Source organism: Xiphias gladius, chromosome 8 (genome assembly GCF_016859285.1).
Source record: "Xiphias gladius isolate SHS-SW01 ecotype Sanya breed wild chromosome 8, ASM1685928v1, whole genome shotgun sequence".
NCBI lineage: Eukaryota > Metazoa > Chordata > Actinopteri > Istiophoriformes > Xiphiidae > Xiphias > Xiphias gladius.
Window position 1 is genome coordinate 21437717 of NC_053407.1, and position 20632 is coordinate 21458348.

General features: G+C 37.6%; 3 protein-coding genes across 3 annotated transcripts; 1 reads left to right on the forward strand and 2 right to left on the reverse strand.

The window, feature by feature from the left end:
• Window positions 1-571: 571 nt before the first annotated feature.
• zgc:136858 (uncharacterized protein LOC678543 homolog) lies at window positions 572-8282 on the reverse strand. The gene is made up of 19 exons (XM_040132983.1): window positions 8271-8282; window positions 6831-6931; window positions 6639-6753; window positions 6363-6537; window positions 5511-5622; window positions 5008-5114; window positions 4682-4808; window positions 4351-4471; window positions 4079-4164; window positions 3741-3877; window positions 3584-3643; window positions 3424-3487; window positions 3244-3338; window positions 3033-3161; window positions 2013-2127; window positions 1786-1923; window positions 1491-1663; window positions 1313-1395; window positions 572-1137 (listed from the first exon to the last, which is right to left on the reverse strand). Exons 2-19 carry the CDS (start codon window positions 6916-6918, stop codon window positions 942-944), a joined length of 2121 nt encoding a protein of 706 aa, XP_039988917.1. The 5' UTR covers window positions 6919-6931; window positions 8271-8282; the 3' UTR covers window positions 572-941.
• Window positions 6967-19315, reverse strand: LOC120793175 (interleukin-17 receptor A). Its single transcript, XM_040132984.1, is given in 13 exon segments — window positions 6967-8918; window positions 8920-9746; window positions 9832-9927; window positions 10397-10466; window positions 10567-10641; window positions 10810-10967; window positions 11067-11114; window positions 11883-12003; window positions 12112-12230; window positions 12417-12554; window positions 13407-13428; window positions 13705-13768; window positions 19103-19315. Coding segments are annotated over 13 exon segments (1899 nt in total). The 5' UTR covers window positions 19174-19315; the 3' UTR covers window positions 6967-8828.
• LOC120793180 (troponin I, slow skeletal muscle-like) lies at window positions 16656-19677 on the forward strand. The gene is made up of 9 exons (XM_040132989.1): window positions 16656-16745; window positions 18148-18175; window positions 18449-18452; window positions 18602-18643; window positions 18761-18892; window positions 18973-19062; window positions 19166-19336; window positions 19426-19534; window positions 19636-19677. Exons 2-8 carry the CDS (start codon window positions 18165-18167, stop codon window positions 19510-19512), a joined length of 537 nt encoding a protein of 178 aa, XP_039988923.1. The 5' UTR covers window positions 16656-16745; window positions 18148-18164; the 3' UTR covers window positions 19513-19534; window positions 19636-19677.
• The last annotated feature ends 955 nt before the right edge of the window (window positions 19678-20632 follow it).

The following is a 20632-nucleotide window of genomic DNA, read 5'->3' on the forward strand; positions in this document are numbered from 1 at the left end:
TTCTTTACTAGAGTGTTGACATTTTAAATAACTTTAAGGGTTCTGATGACTTTTCCTGACCCTTTTATTAGCACATAGAATGTAGTTTAATGCCAGTTTCACAGTTGTACCGAGCTGAGTACGAATGATATGGCCTGGAATTATTTACCAAGTTCATTAATTTATTGACATTTATATCACATTTTTTCACTCCCTCAAAACGATTCCTAATAATATAATCATTTAATCATTAAACTCTGGGCCTGGATAAGCAGGAGAAAATCAGTGGATGGAAGGGTTAACCAATTAAAAAAATAACATACTTATCTAAGATCCACTTACAAATTTTACATAACATCAGAGGTTTGGAAAAATAGTAGCCTACTTTTCCAGCCAGTTTTTGCTAGAGTCACATACAAAAACATTTTATAAGTAACATTACCTCCAACAGCAGACTAGAGAAAATATAATATAATATAGTTTTGACAATGAAATTTAAGACTTTTTAATACCTTTAAAGTGGTATTACTAATTTTAGGAAAAGATTCTGAGTACATTCTCCATCTCTGCTGTTATATATATTATATATATATATTATATATATATGTACTTTTCTCTATTATAAGGAATCAAAACACCAGAGTTCCATACAATGTATAATCTTACATCATTTATGTACAAGGATTTTTAATCATGAGTTCAAGTAAAGCATAGGAAAAAGTGGTTATTTTCTGTGTTTTTTCAAAATATCAATTAGAACAATCTAAAATATCAAATTAAATTCGTATTTATTGGTTTTTGTATAATGTGTAATCTTCTTACATTCATTTACTTGCGGTGTTACACAGCGTTAAAGATGAAAATTATAAAATACAGAAACAACTATTAAAAATCAATCCAAAGCAAAATAAACCAAATTCCCCACACATTGCTCCAATAATGTTCCATGACTGAAAATATTTTTAATCTATCCACCTGTAGCTTGGTTTGGGCCAGTTCTGAATCTGGACTTTGCTGGGATCCACAGAGTCTAAGGTGAGCGTGGGGGCGATGGGGTGCGATGATGCCAGGGACAGCCGTGCAGCCAGGAGCCCCATCCGAACACAGCTGTCAGTGTCTTGCCGCCGGAGAATCCCTGCCATCAAAGCACCAGCAAGACTGCAGAGAGAGTGGGGATGAGTAACTTTGTTTCGTTTGAATTGTTCAGGCATGATTTTGTGAGAGAGAGAATAGAGGTCATGAGAAATGAGAAGAGGGTAAAATTGTAAGAGCAGGAGAAAAAGATAGGAGAAAAAGAAGGAAGAGAAAGTAGGTTAAGTAAATTTTTAAACACCTATCTCCTGCTCCTGATACATTCATTGTCTCTTCTGCGGTCACAGTCAGCGCTGGGTAGTGTACAGCACAAAGCTGTCTTCTCTGCAAACCCAAGTGCAGCAAAAATTATCTTCAGTTTTACTGTCCTAGTAATCATCATCATCTTCACTACCACTTTAAGTGCTAACTGTCCTTACCCTCTTCTGTTTCCTTGGCTGCAGGTTGACTGAGCCTCTATCATGCTCTCCACACACCAACACACCATTAGCCCCCAGAGTCACCACCACACAGTGAAGATGCTCCAGGAGGGGGCGCGAGAGAGCCACGGCAACATTCAGCACCTCCTCAAGACAGCTTGGAAACTCGGTCACTCCACAAGACAAAAACACATCCACAGCTAATATCACACTGTTTGAAGTTTTCACAAGAAACCAAACTGTAACAGCTGTGAGTGGAAAAGTGTGACACCGTCTTTCCGTGGACTTCTGTTACCTTCAGGTGTTGGGATTCCCAGTGTTTTGTTCATGGTGCACAGCTCCGCCAGGTTCGGGGATGAATAGGAAAGAGACTTCCAGGCGTCTGACAGGAAGGGCTTACAAGCCTTTTCTGAATCCGTTGGCTCATACCAAACTGTTACACACATTGATGGTATTTCATCAAAATGAATGAAAGCTCGAATGATCTTTCATTATCATTTAGTGATTGCTCCTCATGCTTACCATTGATGTTGTGCTTTCTGGCAATACAACAAACATAGTCGATGGTGGAGACAGGGATATTTCCATCAAGACACACAAGAGTGGCTGATGAAAGCTGCTTCTCAAACTGTGACACCTATAAAAAGATATTCAAAGATAGAATAAAGAAATAGTAATTAAAGAAGTAAAGTTTATCTCTATAGCACCTTTTCAAACCAGAGGTGGTTCACAGATACACATAAAATACAACAATAATTTCAGGGATTGGCCAAAGATAGAGGAATAAAACAAAATATAAAATTAAATAGGGCTGGAACTAATGATTATTTTCATCACTGATTCTTCGATTGGTGTATAAAATGTCAAAAAACAGTCAAAAAAATGCCCATACCACTCTCCTAAAACCCAAACTGACATATTCAAACATCTTATTTTGTTCAAAACCCAAAGCTATTCAGTTTACGATCTTTTTAAGACAAAGAAAACCAAATAAGAAAAGGCGGCAGGGTAATCATTTAAACTCTTACACAAATGGTTGGGTTTTTAATAGCTGGAGAGTTAGTGAATGAGGAGATAATAGATTTAAAGATTCAATTACTTGTTGATTTGTCAACTCCTGCGCTTACTGGCGATAAAGCTAAGAACATCTTAAAAATACAAGTCCCAGAGTTCAGTTCAAAATGACATGGTTATCAATCATTTATTAATGGATTATGTCATCACCTGTCATATGAGCATGCACGCAAATTATGTACAATGTCAGAATGTGTCGTCTTTTGAATTTTGTCCAGTACGTGTGTGCGTCACCTGTAAATCCTTTGTGCACATCCATTGACAATACAAATTACTACCCCTTAGTTACCTCTGTAACTAATGAGCGTAATTTAATGGCTAAAGCACCATACCATAAATAGTATCAAAATGTGGGTTTGATATGATGAAAATTTTAAGGATTATAACTTTTGATTCTGAATATTGTATTGGAACACCAATGCAGGACTAGTCTGACTAAAGGGGAATGCCTTCGTCAGCAAAACTTACATACTGCTCTGTGATTTGCTGGTGAATGTCCATGTCTCCCAATCCAAGACTCAGTTCTCCACTCTCAGTGATGACAGCACAGTAAGTAGCTGTGGTTTGCTCTTGCACCCTGGCCACACCACTTGTGTTCTTACAGAAATAAGAGAAAGACAAGAACTTAACATTTACATATTTAAGTAAAATGGACGATCAGCCGTTGATGTTCACATACCATATGTTTACAGTAGTTTAACACTGCATCACTGTGTGAATCAGCTCCAGTAGCTGAGATGAACAGAGGTCTGTGGCCTAATCGACTCAGAGAGTCTTACAGGAAAAAAACAAAGATATGAGTGTGAGACAGTCGGGTTTAAACTACAGTCGTGATTATAATCAGATAAAAAAAACGTACCAGCAATGTTCCTTCCTACACCACCAAATGACAGACAGACACTTCCTGGGTTAGTCTGTCCAAACTGCAAGCAGTAACAAGTGTTCTCAGACGTCTACATTGTATGGTCTTACATTATCTGGAGTAGTGTGGATAAATATGTGTTGTAAATTAAACTTACATGAATTGTTTTCGTTTTTCCTTTAGCAATAAAATCCACATTTATTCCTCCTATGACGACCTGTAAAACAACAGCACTGCAGGGACTGTATTGTGCCAATATTTGACTACACACTGAAAAACTTGGAAAGAAGTCCATCATATCTGTTTATACTCACAATATCTGGTTCTGATTGTGACAAGTGTTTTCCAGAATGATGAGTTTTGCTTCTCAACTTTCTCTCATTCATTTGTTTTGACAGTGCACAGGCTATCTGACTTCCAACTCTAGCATTGTTATGAATGAGAGCAATGTCTTGAAACACAACAAGTTAAGGATATTGTATTATAGCTCAAAGGTAATCAACAGTAGATATTAAAAGCCGCTGCCTTTTAACATTGCCAGCCTATGAGACAACACATTTATCAATCTTCTTTGTGCCTTTTTTTTCAAAGAATTTGATACGATCATATTTTCTGCGTGAGTTCTCAATGATTCAGATTTTCTGAAGGATACTGGCCTGGAGGGACTTTCCTTTAGTCAGCTCACTGACCTTCTGAAGAATGAATGGCGTCACATCTCTGCCTGTGATACCTTTAGCACTGAGTGAATCAAAAAGACAACAGAAAGTGATCATATTTTAATCTTAAAAACAATCTGTTTGATTAACTTTGTCATCAACACAAAGAAAACCGGACAAATTTTCCACTGATGTCACTGACTTACTATCTCAAAGAAATGGCTGCTGAGAAAGCAACACAACAGACTACCACAGAGACTTTCTCTACCTTGCCTCTGTCACAGCAGCCTGTATAGCTTCTTCTATCTGTTGGCCTGCAGCTGCATGCTCCTCTGGGATGGGCACCGCCAACAGGACACCACTTTCAAGACCCAGGGACAGGGCGCTCGCTGAAACACATAAAAAACAGACATACAGACTAATAACAAAATAATAACAAGACAAACCAACCGTACAATGGGTATCCTGAGTTAATCATATTCTGTATCTAACATAGTATTTGTTAAGATAGAGCCTGGCAAAATTAAGTGATGGTGCGCATTGAATCTGTTAAGGCTCAAGGAAATTAAGAATCTCCAGGATATAAAATGTTGATATACCAATGAGTTTTGCAGCCTCCGCAGGGTTGCCGACTTGGCAAGGGGAAGTGAATCCGCTTTGTGGAGAGAAGAACGCTGGGAAATTCTTTGACTTTCCATAAGTGGCCACACAGACACCCTGTGTCTCCTGATTAAAGATACACAGCAGAAGAAATGCCCAGTAGTACAGGGATTTTAGTTTAAATCACACGTCTCAGTCAATATGATATAAAAACATTGCTAATACATATTTTGCTGTTTAGAGTATTCACTCAAATGGGAAACACAGAACCTGATCTGCCATTGTAACCATTTGATTTTCTGAAAAACGTTCTCAATATTCATACAAGGAATTCAAGGGTGCGACCGATGTCCAGAATAGATTTGACCCCAGCAGAGACCACAGCAATGGGAGTCTTGCCCAGCTCTGTCAAATCTGCACTGATGTCCAGACCTGGAGGAATAATCATGTGATGGTAAGCCTTTACATCTCTACTATGGTACTTTGAATAGTGTGAACATCAAAGTCACTATCTTGACAGTTTTGTTGTTTTTACACATGAAGGCCTTCCTCAGAGTGAACTATCCCGTCACCAGGTGGGCTGGCCCTTAAGCAGCCTAATCTCTTCATTGTCTTTATCATTAAATCCAGATTGACATAAAATAGTTGGTACAGTTGATGCTGGCATTGTTCACTCTGAGGAAGACCTCTGTGTGAAAGGAGGCTAAAACCATCCAGTCTGTCTGTTTTCATGGTTTGTTAAGAGAAATAAGTTGTCCTTATAGCTACAAGGTATCAGTATGTCCAAAGGTCAGATTGTTATTTCCAACATGGTGCGTGTCAGCTTACTGTTTTCACCATCTCTGTGAACTCCTCCAATGCCCCCTGTGACAAACACAGGGATGCCAGCTCGATGTGCCGCTATCATAGTGGCTGACACTGTCGTTCCTCCGGACAGGCCCTGAGGAAATAACATACACATACAGGACTGCGTGCACAACACCGCAATGAATAATAAACTCAGGTAATCAAAGTGGATGAGACCCTGCAAACAGTTCAGCCTTCATGTAGTTTAGACACGGACTTAACCACACGAAGTGGTGGAATTTAACTATGTACATTTACTAAATTACTGTACTTAAGTATGGATTTTAGGTTCTTGTACTTAACTTTATTTTCATTTTCTCCTATCCTATTTCATACTTTCACTCTTTTATATTTTAGAAGGAAATATTTAATAAAAATACTTTTTACTCCATTATAATTATTTCATTTCAATTATTTCTAGTTTCCTTTCAGATTTGACGTGACAAAAACATATGATACAGTTATATCAGATGATGCAGTGCTATACAAATAATCTACCCAGTAGTTCTGTATAGAAAGTATCTAAAATTGGCTCAACATTGATGAACTGCAACATAAAAATGTTGCTACATGTATTTGTTAGTGATAAAAACAGAATAATATAACAATCTGAAAGGAGCTATTCTGCATAATGAGAACTTTTGATACTTTAAGTGCATTTTGCTGATAATATTTCTGAACTTTTACTTAAGTAGGATTGTGAACTTAGGACTTTTACTTGAAAGGGAGAATTTTTAGACTATGGTATTTCTACTTTTGCTTAAGTACCACTGTCTGAATGCTTCTTCCACCACTTTGAAGTAATTATCTGAGTTGAATGTATTGCAGTCTCACTTTGCTGACGACGTATGGCAGATCACGGCGGGAGACCTTCAGGGAGCTCTTGCAGCGGGCGAGGTGGTCAAGCTCCTCTGGCGACAGACCAACGTGGACCTTGCCCTCGATCACTCCAACCGTGGCTGGAGTGACCCCTTCAGCACGTACAATAGCCTCCACCTCCTTTGCCGTGCTGGACAGATACATTAATGGTGCTCATTATCATTGCTTAAAACAACTAGGTATTGGCTGCAGGTATCAGTGCTTGTTGACACTTGGGGTTATTCAGGGTACCTCAGGTTGTGTGGATAGGGCATGCCATGTGTGATAATAGTGCTCTCAAGGGCAACCACTGGTTTGTTTTCTGCCAACGCTTGTGACACAGATGGATGAACTCTGATGAGGCTGTCTGAGAGAAGAGGTCAGGGTGAATTCACAAATCATCCTCCTCATTATTGCCATTGTGCCATGAGAAAATGCATTTACCATTTTTGCAACATTTGCTCTGATAAGTTGTAATTCCTCTTCTCAGGATGAGTGCAGGGGCTCTCTTCAGCAAGCTAATTCTGTTCATTTTGAGAGTGACACTGAAATCATGAAGAAGTTTTAAATTTTAGAGTCAAAAAAGCAGTGTCAGCCGATCCTCATTGTTAAATCACCTGGAGTAGATCAACTGTCTTTCAATCTTGCAGCCTGATACTGTGATTGATTTATTAGTGGCAAGCCCTGGTAGTTATCTGCATTAATACCAGTGTTTGGGAGGTGAATTTTTAATTGTTTGACATGATCAGATGACATTTGTAGTACCTAGGCAATGCTAGTCTAAACAAGAATGAACAAGAGTGAACGTCAAGAGAAATTACATTTACTTTCTAATTGTCTGATTAAAGTTTAAAACAAAAACACAAAACGCTAAACAAAAAACAATGAGCAGACAATGATTGTCACCTCTGCAAGTCTCTTCATCAACATCCAAACCTTACAATCCCACAACATTATATAGAAAAAGGACATCGCGGTGACTCAGTCAAAGCCCAATCTTCACAGTTCTTCAAAATAAAATGCAAACACCAATGCTCTAAATGGACTATAAGGTTGTTTTTGTTCCTAAGTTAACTTCATGCAGACTCCTTTATTTGGTAGGAAAAGTGTATCTAACTTAAGTTCTGTGTAGACAAATCTTTTAAAAAAATGTATAGGTGACACAGGATGTGCTTTTCAAAATCAAAACAATAAACAACATTACCTCAGTTTCTTGAAGGAAATATCAAATAGACTCCCAAAGCTGTATCACACCCTGCAGTGTGTTTTCTGTCACTGCAAGGCACAAGTCCTAGTCAGCCATTGTGATGATTTTCTTTGCTCCAGTTATTTGGGACACATTCCCACCACCCTCCCCCCTTTGGGGCCACTCTCAAAAACTGACACCCAAATTCCAGAGACAGGGTCTGTATTGTTATCTTTTCCTCCTACTTAACTGCATCTATGCACTGCAGATTGTTAGCTGAAATGTATAACACCGGCAGTAACTCACGAGAGACAAAAAGGAGAAAAAGAAAAAAAGAAAGAAATTTTTTTTTAAAAGTGTACGGCTCTTTTTGTGTCAACACTGTAATTTTTACACCTTTAATTTTTAATCTAATATCTCATCAATGAAATAGAGGAGTAGAGACACATCAATAATTACAGACCCAAATTACACAAAAACCCATCTGAAAATCTGCATCAATCGACAGTAAAGAAGTCATCAACATTAACTCATTTCTGGAAAAAACATGCTCTGTGCTGTATTTACCTGCGGTGGAAATATTGACTACTTAATCAAAACACCCATGCTTTCAGACGTCAAAAAGTTGTTTACACATTACATTCAATCAGGTCACTATAAAAAAATTTCTGTCTCCACAAACAGAGTTTAGTACTTACCTTCTTCAGTGCAACAAAAATTTTAGAAACTTTGCCCAGAAGTCTGAACTTTGACCCCAAACACTGTTTACACAGCCCACAAGCATCAACCACAGATCACTGTGGTCTGAACTACTGTGGAATTGTCTCCTGGAGAACACGAGTGCAACTTATAATAATAATAAAAATACTGCAGTACAGATATCTAGACAAGCAAATATTTAATCTGGTACAACATACTGTATATAACAACAAAAGCATGTCTGTTTGGAAAAAAATCCACGTAGATATTCCTTATAAAGGTTGCAAAGAAGCGATAAGTGTTCCTACAAGTTTTCTGCCTCAATATGACATCTAACAACTAATTCCTTGCTCTTTATTTCATGGTCAGTTTCATAATTGTTAGTATCCACTGGGGAGTTCAACTGTGAATTTCTCTCAGCAGATTTCTGTTGTTCTTCAGAAGTTGTCATGGAATTTGGCCTCTGAATCATGAAATAGTTGCCATCAAACTGCACGACGGATGGACTGTCCTCCATATTTTCCTCTTGATCATCTCAAGACCCTAATGAAATCAAATCAAACTGGCTGCACGGCCTCAACAATAAGACAACTGAATTCCACTGAGGAGCACATTTGGAGCTGTTCAGCCATGTAAAGGGGCTGCTTTGTCTGCAGTGAAATCACTTCCTTGTGTCTTTACATGGGTGGCATCAGGTACAGAATATGAGGTATGTGAGGTTACATCATCATGGATTTCAGCTGAGGTCTCCTCAACCTCCAGCTCTGAGCTCTCCAGTAATTGATCTTCAAACCACTGTGGATGCTTCAGCTGGTATGCACGGAAAGCCTTTATAGCATCCTGCAGGGCCCTACCTGAGGGGCACTGATGATACTCGTCCTCTGAAAGCCCTTCAATGTGATTCACTCGGCCTGGTTCATGCTTTTCTGTGTCCAGGATTCTGAAAAAGAGCTCATCAAAGTGTTTCATCAGCTTGTACCGTACTGTAATTTTGAAAGGTGAAGGAACATCCTTTTCTGAACAAATATCATCAAAATAAGCCACTAAGTATTTTTCAAAGGATGCAGATCGGATAAACTGGGGGACCATGAGGGTGAGGGCTGGAGTGAGCATGTCACCTACAGGTGAGCAGACGTCCTCTCTCAGAAAAACCTGTTTGTCACCGCACATGGCTCTCCATTTGGCCTGTACTCCTGGTGAGCACAGGATTAGTATCTTATCTGAAGAGCTTTCTATTTGCTCTCGGTGCCAGGCCAACCACTGAATGCTTCCCAGCACACCCAGTCTTGAAGAGTCCAGCAGATCCAGGACTGCTTCAGTGCCGCATTTGGTCGCCAGGAAGTCACAAAGCTTGAGGACTATGTTTTTGTACAATGGGTGGTCAAGGGAGTAGATGATGAGGACTCGTTTCCCCTCATGCACTCGAAAACCCTCTGGTTGGTCTTTGGCAGGAGATGAAGATATGTCCACAGAATCTGAGAGAAGGATGCAATCAGCGGATTATTTTTGTATTCAAGTTTTGTTTTCTATTCAATACAGTTCATTTATAAGAGGGCAAACCTTTATGAGATGCTGTCCACAGTAAATACAAAAGACAAGCATTAATGACAAGCAGCCCCACAACTGCCTTTACAATTAAAGTCCGTGGTTGATAATCTAAAAAACAAACATACATATGATTAGCTAAATACCTCTACAAATACAAAAAGTGAATTAAAATATCATTAGGCCAGTGATTCCCAACCTGTGGATCGGGGCCCCTCCACTGGGTCACGAGATAAATCTCAGGGGCTTGTGAGATGATTAATGTGGTAGGAAAGGAAAAAAATAATGACGTTCTGCCACATAAATTTGCATCAATTTTCGGTATTTTGTCTAATCTTTGCTTTTTAGTGAAATACAGGATTATTTCGCCTCTTTTGGTCTCAAAAAATATTCAAATCAGACAATCTGAGAAGTTTAGAAGTCAAAACTCAAAGACTGCAACAAAGGGTCACAAGTGAACAGTGCTTTATTTTAACGAGTCACGGGCCAAAAAGGTTGGGAACCACTGATTTATTTGCAGTATCATATAGTCATCGATAATCTACCACACTGTAGAATATGTGTGAAAAATTGTACTTACAAGGGCAGTAACTGATTAATTTCTTGGAGCGCCGACAGTCTGTTCTGCATCGCATAAAATGTGGCTGAATCTTTGAAACAACAGAGTAAGGTCAACTTTGGATGTTCTACCTCTGCAAGGTGACATCGTTAAGTGGTAGGGATGGGACATTAAATTAAAACTGAACTCACTGTTAACGAGATTTCACATTGTGAGAGCTGCCACAAATCAAGCTCAAATGTCACATTCAGTGATGTTTCATTTTCCTGTTTGTTTAATGGGATAACAAAATGCATACTGGCTTAATGCAGTCACTATACAGTATATCTTGCTAAACAAGCACTAAATCATATAATGATAGTACACACCATGTCTTACAGCACAGTTATTCTTGTCATCATTGGTAAAATAACTGACATGTTCACCATATTTACCTTTGAGACATTCTTTGAATAGTGGAAAGCCTGGCTCTGGATGGAGACTTGGTAGCTCTCTGAATACTGTGCTGCCTCAAAACCCACCACCACAGACAGCTTTTTATGTTCCTTATCAACAGACATAGCAGCGGTCATGTTAGGCTCCCACATACTACCTGAAATAACAAAACGGACAGACTACAATGTCTATATGGTCCAGGATTTCTTTGGGTGCTCCATTAAAACTTGTGAGACGGAAAGAACATAAAATTTACCATTTTCAAGACAGATCTGGGCTGTTTGGATTCTGCTGTCACCACATCCTGGCAATGACAGTGAATATGTCAAGAAGCTGATTAGAATGGTTCAGTTGTTGTTGTAGTGGATTTAAGTATCAAATCAGTCAGTGCACTGTGGTAATGATACCTGTAAAACTTCTATTATAAGCACACAATTTAGTCATACCGGATAGAATAAGAGCACACAATCAGTATAATCAGCAAATACAGAACACTTTTAAAGTGAAACTGAAAATTAGAGCTGCAACAGTTAGACAATTAGAGCTGCAACAATTAATTGACAGACAGACAAAAAAAGATTCATTATTTAAGTCATTTTCAAGAAAAAAAATCCAAAAAATATCTATGGTCTCACTTTCTCCAGTGGGAGAATTTGCTCCTTTTTTTTTTTACATTATAGTAAATTGAATATCTTTGGGTTTTCAACTTTTTCACAAAAGAATCACACAAAAGAAGACATTTGGTTAGATCATTAATTCATGTATTGATTAAAATTTAACTGATAATGAAAATGACCGTTAGTTGCAGCCCTATAGTAAGTAATAAGAGAAGCAATTGGGCAAAGAAAACAAAACGAAAACACAAAATTACACAACACAGAAGATTTTCCACAGACCAAAGAGCTGTAGGCTAAAGCCACAGCTTACTATGCCTTACAATACACTACCTATTTTACATGAAAAGTGATATCAGACAATAGCTAACTGTATTCTCAGCATGGTAAATACCTTAACCAATTTCTCCTTGCTTTTTCATGCACACTTTAGTGATCTAGCTTTGGTGGAAACTCACCTGGGAGGGTAATTTGCTTTCTGATGCTGTAGCCTCCACTCTTGGGCTCTGGCAAATTAACAACTGACACCGAATATGTATGCCCAGGCTCTACCACAACTCCATCCAAGGAAAATGTCCACTAACGAAGAAAATAGAATCGCAGGTGTCTAATTTGTTAAAACAACTTGTACTGTATATTGGTTGGTATGGTTATAGTAAAAGTTAAACAAATACGTTTCTGTCTTACCCTCTTATGGTTTGGATTCAGCTGTTGGTGGATGTTGTAAGAAAACCGGGCACAAATACTCTGATTTGTACTTTCATCCAGAACATTTATCTCTGATCCATGAAGGCTTAATATACCTGCTGTGAATAGAAGAAAGTGTACATTTTATATGAATGCTATCTCTCGCCTTCGATGAAAGACTGGCTGGTTTACATTTTTTATTTGATGCATTTTAAAATATGATCAACAAAAAACAACACTGTAGTTTTAAAATACAGTATGATACTTTTTCTGGTCACAGAACTGCAGAGTTTAGCATTACTTACCATCTGACTTTAGTTTCCATATCACATTCATAACAGGGACAGTCCCATGTTTGTCGATCCCGACTCCCACATGTTCAGGACCCCACTCTGGGCCGGTAGGAGCACGTTGTATGACCATGCGTTTGTCTGAACAGTTATCTGGCATTTAGGGAATCATGTATACATTATTATGTTTCAAATAAAATTCACGGATGAGTACTTATGTGCAATGCTGGAAAGTAGCCTACAGACATACAATCTATGTACTCAAGTACTGCACTTAGGTACAGTTTTGAGTTACTTCACTTGAATTTTTCTATTTAATGCTACTTTATACTTATACTCTATATTGTATTGGAAAAATACAAAATATAATCAACAAATAGATTAAGATGCGCTATTATAGATTAAGATAAGACTTTATTGATCATTTATCGAAAATTCACAACTTACTGTACCAAGCTGTAATTAAAATTAGCCGAACCCTGCAGCTGCATCATTAAAGTGATGTACACACTAACCCCTAAAATATTTACAATATAAAAACATAACACACATTATTCTGAAATGGAATATTATGGATATTTATTAATTTTACAGTTGGTGACTTAAATATAGTTTGATACTATTAGCTTTGTACTTTAACTCTAAGTCAAATCTTGAATGCAAGACTTTTACTTGTAACAGAGTATTGTCACACAGTGGGAGTGCGACATTTACTTCAGAAAAAAAGATCTGGGTACTTCTGCTGCCATTCCTATTTGTATGGGCAGATGAATCATATAAATGTCAAATAAAAATTGATATATTAATTCTCAAATTATTCCACCTTACTAAGAGTAACACCAAGTCACTTTGAAACATTTTGGAGAAACGAAACAGTCAAATGCAGAGATACTGACTATTTACCAAAAAAATATTTCTACTCTCAAAATATTGGTTGAATTCCTCTCTATGTATACAGTAAGTGTTTGAACTTCATTCTAGTGATTTGATAAATAAGACACTCACTGATTTTGCAGTAGTCAAGACCCTGGAAAAAAAAAAAACAAGATATGAAAAAACACATACAAGGTGACTTCATGAAGCTAGGACTATAAATCTACTTCAATTAATTTCTGTAAGATTGCTTGTATATACATACATACATATATACATATACGTATATATATATACAAACATACATACACATATATAAACGCATATACATATACATATAATATACATATACATATACATATACATATACACACACACACACACATATATATATAGATATCAAACTTTGTACAACAGATTGAATCCTCACCGGTTGACTGCAATCCAGACTTTTGTTCAGAATCCAAAGAGAAGATGACACTGTGAGTCCAGCACTCAAACAAAAACAGAAAAAAGGAACACGGATCATTCTGATCTAACTAGTGTAGCTCCACAATGCAGGTGGAAAAAATCTAAAATACTACAAAGTTAATTAGAAAATAAACAATAATTGACTCTGTTTGAAAAGATGGTTCGAGATTTTGTTTGAACAAAGACTTAGAATGTTCACTGTGATCTGATTTTAACTATTGTGACTAGTTTCATACTTATCCTTCCTGTGTATCTGAATACACAGGAAGGATGTCCTTATCGAATGTGGTTGGTTGTTTGCATTCTCATTACATTGAGCACTGCGTGGGCTGCAAATATTGCTCTCTTAATGTGCAATTTCCATTAAATTCTTTGAGAAATAAAAGATCTTTTTTCCTTGTTGCAGTGTGTTTGGTAAGTGCAGACTGATGTCATGTCAAAAGATCACACAGTCACTAGGTGGCAGCAGTGACCAAATTTAGAAGTAAATGTCCTGTTTAAACAATATAAATTACATTTTGGTATTTTTTTAATAATTATTTTTAATTATTTTTATTTATTATTTGTCATTTTTGGTATTTGGATATTTTTTATTTTGTCAGACAGCAAAAAGTAGCAATCTGACAGGAAATGAGAAGAGAAAGAAACACGCAACAAAGGTGAAACGGGTGAAACAAAGACTTGAAACGGGTATGCTGTGATTACAAAAGCAGCGTCTTAAAACCTCTGTAGGCCGGGAGGACACATCATGCAACATCATCTAAATATATAGACAACAGAACATCTGAGTTCAGAGGATCAACACATGAAGCCAACAGACAGCCTGGGATTTTCACCACTAAACCTTCAACTATTCACTGTTCGCTAACCAGGGATTATATTCTATAGGAGAAAAATGTGGCTGTGGCTGTGTGTTAATTCCTGTCGCTTTGTCTCAGTGCTACTGTGTCTCCTACTGGACACTGAGCTCAACTGCATCAGTTTCCATAACAGTAGGACAGACAGACAGACCGACAGTCATGTGCCACTGAAATCTGACCAGAATAGACTGTAGACTTCTGTGTGAGAGCGGTGTCACAGCAATTGTGATTCAGAAGGCATGGTGGCACCATGATGCAATTATAAAAATACATTTTTATCCAATACAACTATAATCAGTTTGTGACATGCTGTGTTCAGGATTTTGCCAACAGGATTTGTGTCCGTACTTTATTTAACCCCTCAACTTAGCATTTGAGAGTGTATAAACTAATGACTCGTTTATAACACATTATAACACAGTGTAATGTAGCTGTAATCAGTTATAAGAATATTTGTCGTGTATTTCTGCACATTTGTCGTTTAATTTTAACTCCTCCTTCAAACTCCTCTAATGAAGCATCCAAGACTGGTATATGTGTTTGTATCTGTCCGTTCTGTAATGGTTTCTACTACTTTTCGTTTCATTTATGCAACATGCTCTTATTTATGCTTTGATGTTGCTTTGTCTTCTTTTTGTATGTTTTGTCTGTTGCCTTTATTGTGTTACATCAACCTGCCCAGTGACTGCAGACACAAATTAGCCTTTTGGCTAAATCTGACTGATCTATATCATACTGCTGCTGTCCCTGATTGTCCTTGATTTGTCATACATACCATCAGTCTAAATGTATGCCTAATGATTGCCTGTAATGTATTGAAGGCAGTTTGGTTTTATTCTAGAGGTTATTGAACTTGTAAACGGCCACAGTACAAGAACTGATTAGTTTGCCTTTTGTAAAGTTGACATAATTTGTCTTTGTGGTCACTGCCATGAATCTTTCTGTATTTCAATTTGTTTTAACATTACCATATTTGTATTGTTTGATAGTTTTTATATGTGTAAATAAATTGTTTATGTGTATTTCAATTCGCAGACTCACTAGCCTCAGTTTGCCCCTTGAGGGATGAATAAAGTATTTTTGAATTGAATAACACACTGTAAGCGCTTGTTCATGTGTGTAATCCTATCATTGTTTATACTCTCTTATCAGGCCTTTGTTAACTGTTTATACAGCAGTGACAGATGCATCATAGGAGGAGTTATGATTGTTGAGAAATACATTAACAAACCTTTTGTATCATATTGTTTTACAATGAAATTACAGTCTGTTATAATGTTATAAACCATGTATTAAGTGTATATATAGTGCTTATAAATGCTAACTAGGTTGGTTTCAAATAAAGTTTTACCAGATTATCAATACTGGGTGGCATTAAAGCTCTACAGTTACACTGTTAATTTTTTAGCCATGCTAGTCATGTGGCTCTAGGGACGGCAATGCCAGTCTGTTGGATGGTTGGTCCACCACTTTGGTCAAGACTGAAATGTCTCAACAACTATTGGGAGGATTGCCATGAAATTGTATACAGAATTTCATGGTCCCCAGAACCTGAATCCTACTTACTTTGGTGATCCTCCGATTTTTAATCTAGCGCCATCGCCTGCGCATGATAGCATGCCGGTGCTAGCATTTCAAAGTATGTTTGTGCCCAAGCACAGCCTCACATGATAAGTTGTGGCTGTAGACTCCCAGACATAGACACTAAAATATCTAGTCCGATTTTAACAAATGACTCTAAACTTACAACAATTGACTTTTTTTAAACTGACTTTTAAAAACAGCAATTTGTCTTGGACTTTAGCTTCGTCCAGTCCACCCCATAACAGAATTTAAAAAGAAAACACGCTCAGGGCAACTGATATCTGGAGACAGGATAACTCAGCTGTCAGTTAGCTGAGGGATGTGTGACATTGTGCAGTGCAATCACATGAAATAAATGGGTCACGGGTTGAGGGCAAATCCAAAAGGCATTGTGCATTGTGATGTAGCAATTGTCAGGTGGACAGGGGGTCTATTTTAGCGAGCCATTCACATGAGACTTTGAATACATAAATCTTTCACTAATAACCATATAGTGCTTTTTCTTTTCCTGACACACCACTGTTGCTGCCCTCTCTGATTTCCACTTATATTCAAGGTAAGTTTGATATACTAATCAAACTGCTATGTATCAAATTAGACTAAAAGTCAATAAGATTTATGATAGACATTAAAAGGAGGCTCTTTGACCTGACATTGCAAGATTATGATTATGAATATTTCTCTTGTTGTGACAGCAGCCCAGATATCTAAGTACCTGTCTCTACAGCCATATGTTTGTCTGGGTTAGTTCTAGTCAGGCTTTTTTTGTAAGAGTACTGAAGACTGCATATCAGCATACCCCTGTCACAGACACTGTGGCTGGTATTTATGTGAGGGAATCCCTGCTATGTCGTTACTTTTGACACAGTCTTACAGCAACTTTTCGAACATGGCTCTCCGGCTTTGACTTCTACGACACCTCAAGCTTCTTGATGATCTCTTGATCCTCTAAGTGAGGAAATGTAACCTGAGGCTTAAACTGCCCGCCAGAGTATTGGTGGCTGCTAACAGCACGCTTGACCCATCATTGCGGCTGAAAAGCTGGTGTGATAAGTGATGATGGCTCGCTCGTATGAATTGGTGACCTCCTGGGTGGTGGGCAAGGCTGCAGGCTTCCTAAAATTGTCTGCTGCTTTGGTTGTTTACCTTGACTTTCGCACCCCGTCAGGCTGGCCTAATATAAATAGGATATATTACTGTGATGTGTCCAAAGTGCTTAAATGCTTTTGTTCTGCTCTGACACCTCAATTGTTTATCAGTGTAAAAAGCCATGGTTAAATTCATTTTAAAAAAAAAAAAAAAAAATCAAATAAAGTAATGTTGTAAAGTTAATGCTGCAAAGAGAAGGTCAAAGAAAGCGATAGAATGAGTCAGGGGAGGAGATAAAATGACAAATATAACATAACTAATTGGCTAAATGTCATTTTCATTTTACCCATCTAAAGTGGAACTTTATTTGTGGAGTTTATTTGTCTAGTAACAACCTAGTTAAATAGAAAGCAAGCAATAGTCCCCACAGGTTTGGTGTTGTTCTACTCTTGGCTGCCAAACCTCTCTGCGCCTTCGCTTTCTCTGGCATCATCAAGGCCACAGCAGATGTGAGGATGCCAAAGCATGGGGGAAATGTTTCCAAATATAGCCCTGCAACAGACACCAAGTCAGCCCTTTATAACAATAGGAGGGATTATCTGATCCTGGAAGAATAATCAAATGTATCTGAAAGCCTCCGAGGGAAATTAGTCTGAATAAATCTATTAAACACTTAACTAGTTGGATTGACCATGTTCATCAAATTGATTGTAGAAAATACAACTCAAAGTTGAATAAATATTGAGAAAATAATATTATAATAATTTATACAAAGTGTAGTTTGTATAAAAATGTGTGATACAGTGTGTGTTAAAAATGTATGCAATACACTTAAAATGTTTTTAAAAATGTTGTTTCCACTCCAAAAGTACCATAAGCTGAGACGATGTCTGAGGGGTGAGTATTAGCTTCTTAAAGCAACCACATTTCTGTACAATATTCATGTTTTAATTCTAAAAAAATACACACAAAAAAATACTGAAAAAAAGGATGACAGCTGTCAAATCCAGAAAGGTGAGAAATTCCATTTCCTTTGACCGCTTCCCTCCTTTATTTCTGTGTATTATCACTAAGCTGTTTTGGAGGCCTTTGCCATTGTTTCCTGTGGGTTCCTAAATAATACTTTTTAAAAATCTTTTTTTCTACTTTTCATGTCACATGATGATGAAGACCGGTGAGTCAAAATTGTTTCTTTCACAATCACTAATTAATCATCAATGAAGTTTTATGAAGTTTCATGCCCTTCCTGCTCAAAACAACATTTAAAACCTATGTTGAGACTAACTGTTTTTGATGTGTAAAGTGTACGTATCTTTGTCACAGAGAAAGACAAAATACTCAGCAACACGCCGACTGCATTTGAAGGTACGTCTTTTAGACTCAGAGGCCATATGTCAACAGTATTTAAAAGTAGGCTGAGTGATCAAACGCTGTTTTGGTTTTCACCAAGGCTTCATTAATGAAGGCCTTGCTATCCTACAGTCTAAACTGCTGAAGAAAGCAGCTTCTATGCTGGTGGCCGAAAGTGAGGAGAAGAAACACGAGAAAGAAAGAGTTGTGAATGCGTGCTTCCCACCGCTGAAGCTGTCAGGTTTGTCAGTCCAGGAGCTGCAGGTACTGACTCAACAAATTATGCTGATTTGCTCATTATTATTTTACGTATTTTTGACGGCTCTTTTTTTTTTTCTTTGCAGGAGCTTTGTAAAGAACTACATCGTAAGATTGATGTTGTAGATGAAGTACGTTATGATATGGAGGTCAAGGTAGCCAGAAATGAGAAAGAGGTACAGTTGGTCACAAATGAAATTTGATACATTTACTGACCTACTCGGATGTTGCAGCTGGATGATTATTGGTTCATCTGTAACTGTGATGTTTGTTGCACAGATCGACATGCTGAATCAGAAGATCACTGACCTGAAGGGTGTTAAGCGACCCAACTTGAAGAGGGTGAAGAAAACGACAGACGACATGCTGGGCGCATACACCGACACCTCCAAACTCATGAAAGCTGATTTCAAGGCCAACCTTAAGACAGTGAAGAAAGAAGAAGAAAAGGTAAGATTGTTGGCAGATATGATCACCCACAGCGCATGATAAACTTGATGAAAAAATAATTTACATTGTACTGTATCATTATTTTACAGAGGGAAGAAGTGACAGACTGGCGTAAGAATGTGGAGGCCATGTCTGGTATGCAGGGCAGGAAGAAGCTGTTTGATGCCGGACAATGAGAAGGCGCTTGTGTTAAACAAGGTGATGTTACCAACACATCATCTTTCCCAAAGTAAATCTGGAGTTTGCAATGTTCAAGTGCATTTTTTAAAATTAAATCACTCTGTTCATCTTTCTTGCAGGATTACTGTCCAAATACAAGAAGGTTTCCATGACAGGATGAAACAAAACTGGTTTTGTAAAGAACGATGTACACCTTATGCAGTTGTAAAAGGTTTAAATAAATGCACTCTTTAGATTATACTAGATTTAAATAGCTTTAATCTTCATTTAATTTAAAGTTGTATGTAAAGACTACCACTGCATGTCATGAGTGTAATAATATAAATTTTATAGTATGCAGTATCTTTTGCATATTGGAATTGTGCTAAAGAAAAAGGCTGATTACCTTTATGAGTTGGTCTTTTAAAGTGCAGGATTTATACTATACAGATGATGGCGCTGTCGCACTATCTGTAATACATGTGATGCTGATTAAACGACCACGATCACTTGTTTGTTTGGTTTCTTTGGTTTGTTCAGATTAAATTTTTATTTTTAATCTAGCTATTCTAATAATAGTTAAAATCATGATGGTGTATTCAATTCACAGACAAGACAGATGTTGATTAATAGAGCCAAGGCTGATCTAAGATCCCGTAATCCTAGTGGTGAGCAATGGGAGTATGTTGCAAATGGTAAACCTGGTGTTGGGGGATGCCATATAGAAGTGTAGGGAGTCAGGACAGCCTGTATACTGTGTAGGGATACACAGTATATAGGCTGTCAGGACAGACAAGGCTATTTTAGTTGGCCACTCAGAGAAGGGAATAGGAGTCCTTAGGTTTGACTTGAGTTGTCTTTGTGTCATTTAAAGACAGAGACTGCTGACCTCCACAGGTTTCCTGCAGAGATTTTTTTTAAAAAGGTATGTTGTATGTTTCTGATGATAGTATCTCTTAAGAAGCCATAGCAGGAGCCTTATTGGGCTGTGACATGTGGAGTCGAATGGAAGAACATAGACGTGCAAATATACTGTAAATGTAAGATTTATTACAGTTTGACCTTTAAGAAAACAAAATATTCGATATGACAAAACCAAAATAAGACAACTACATCTATGCTTTTAATGTAAAGGCA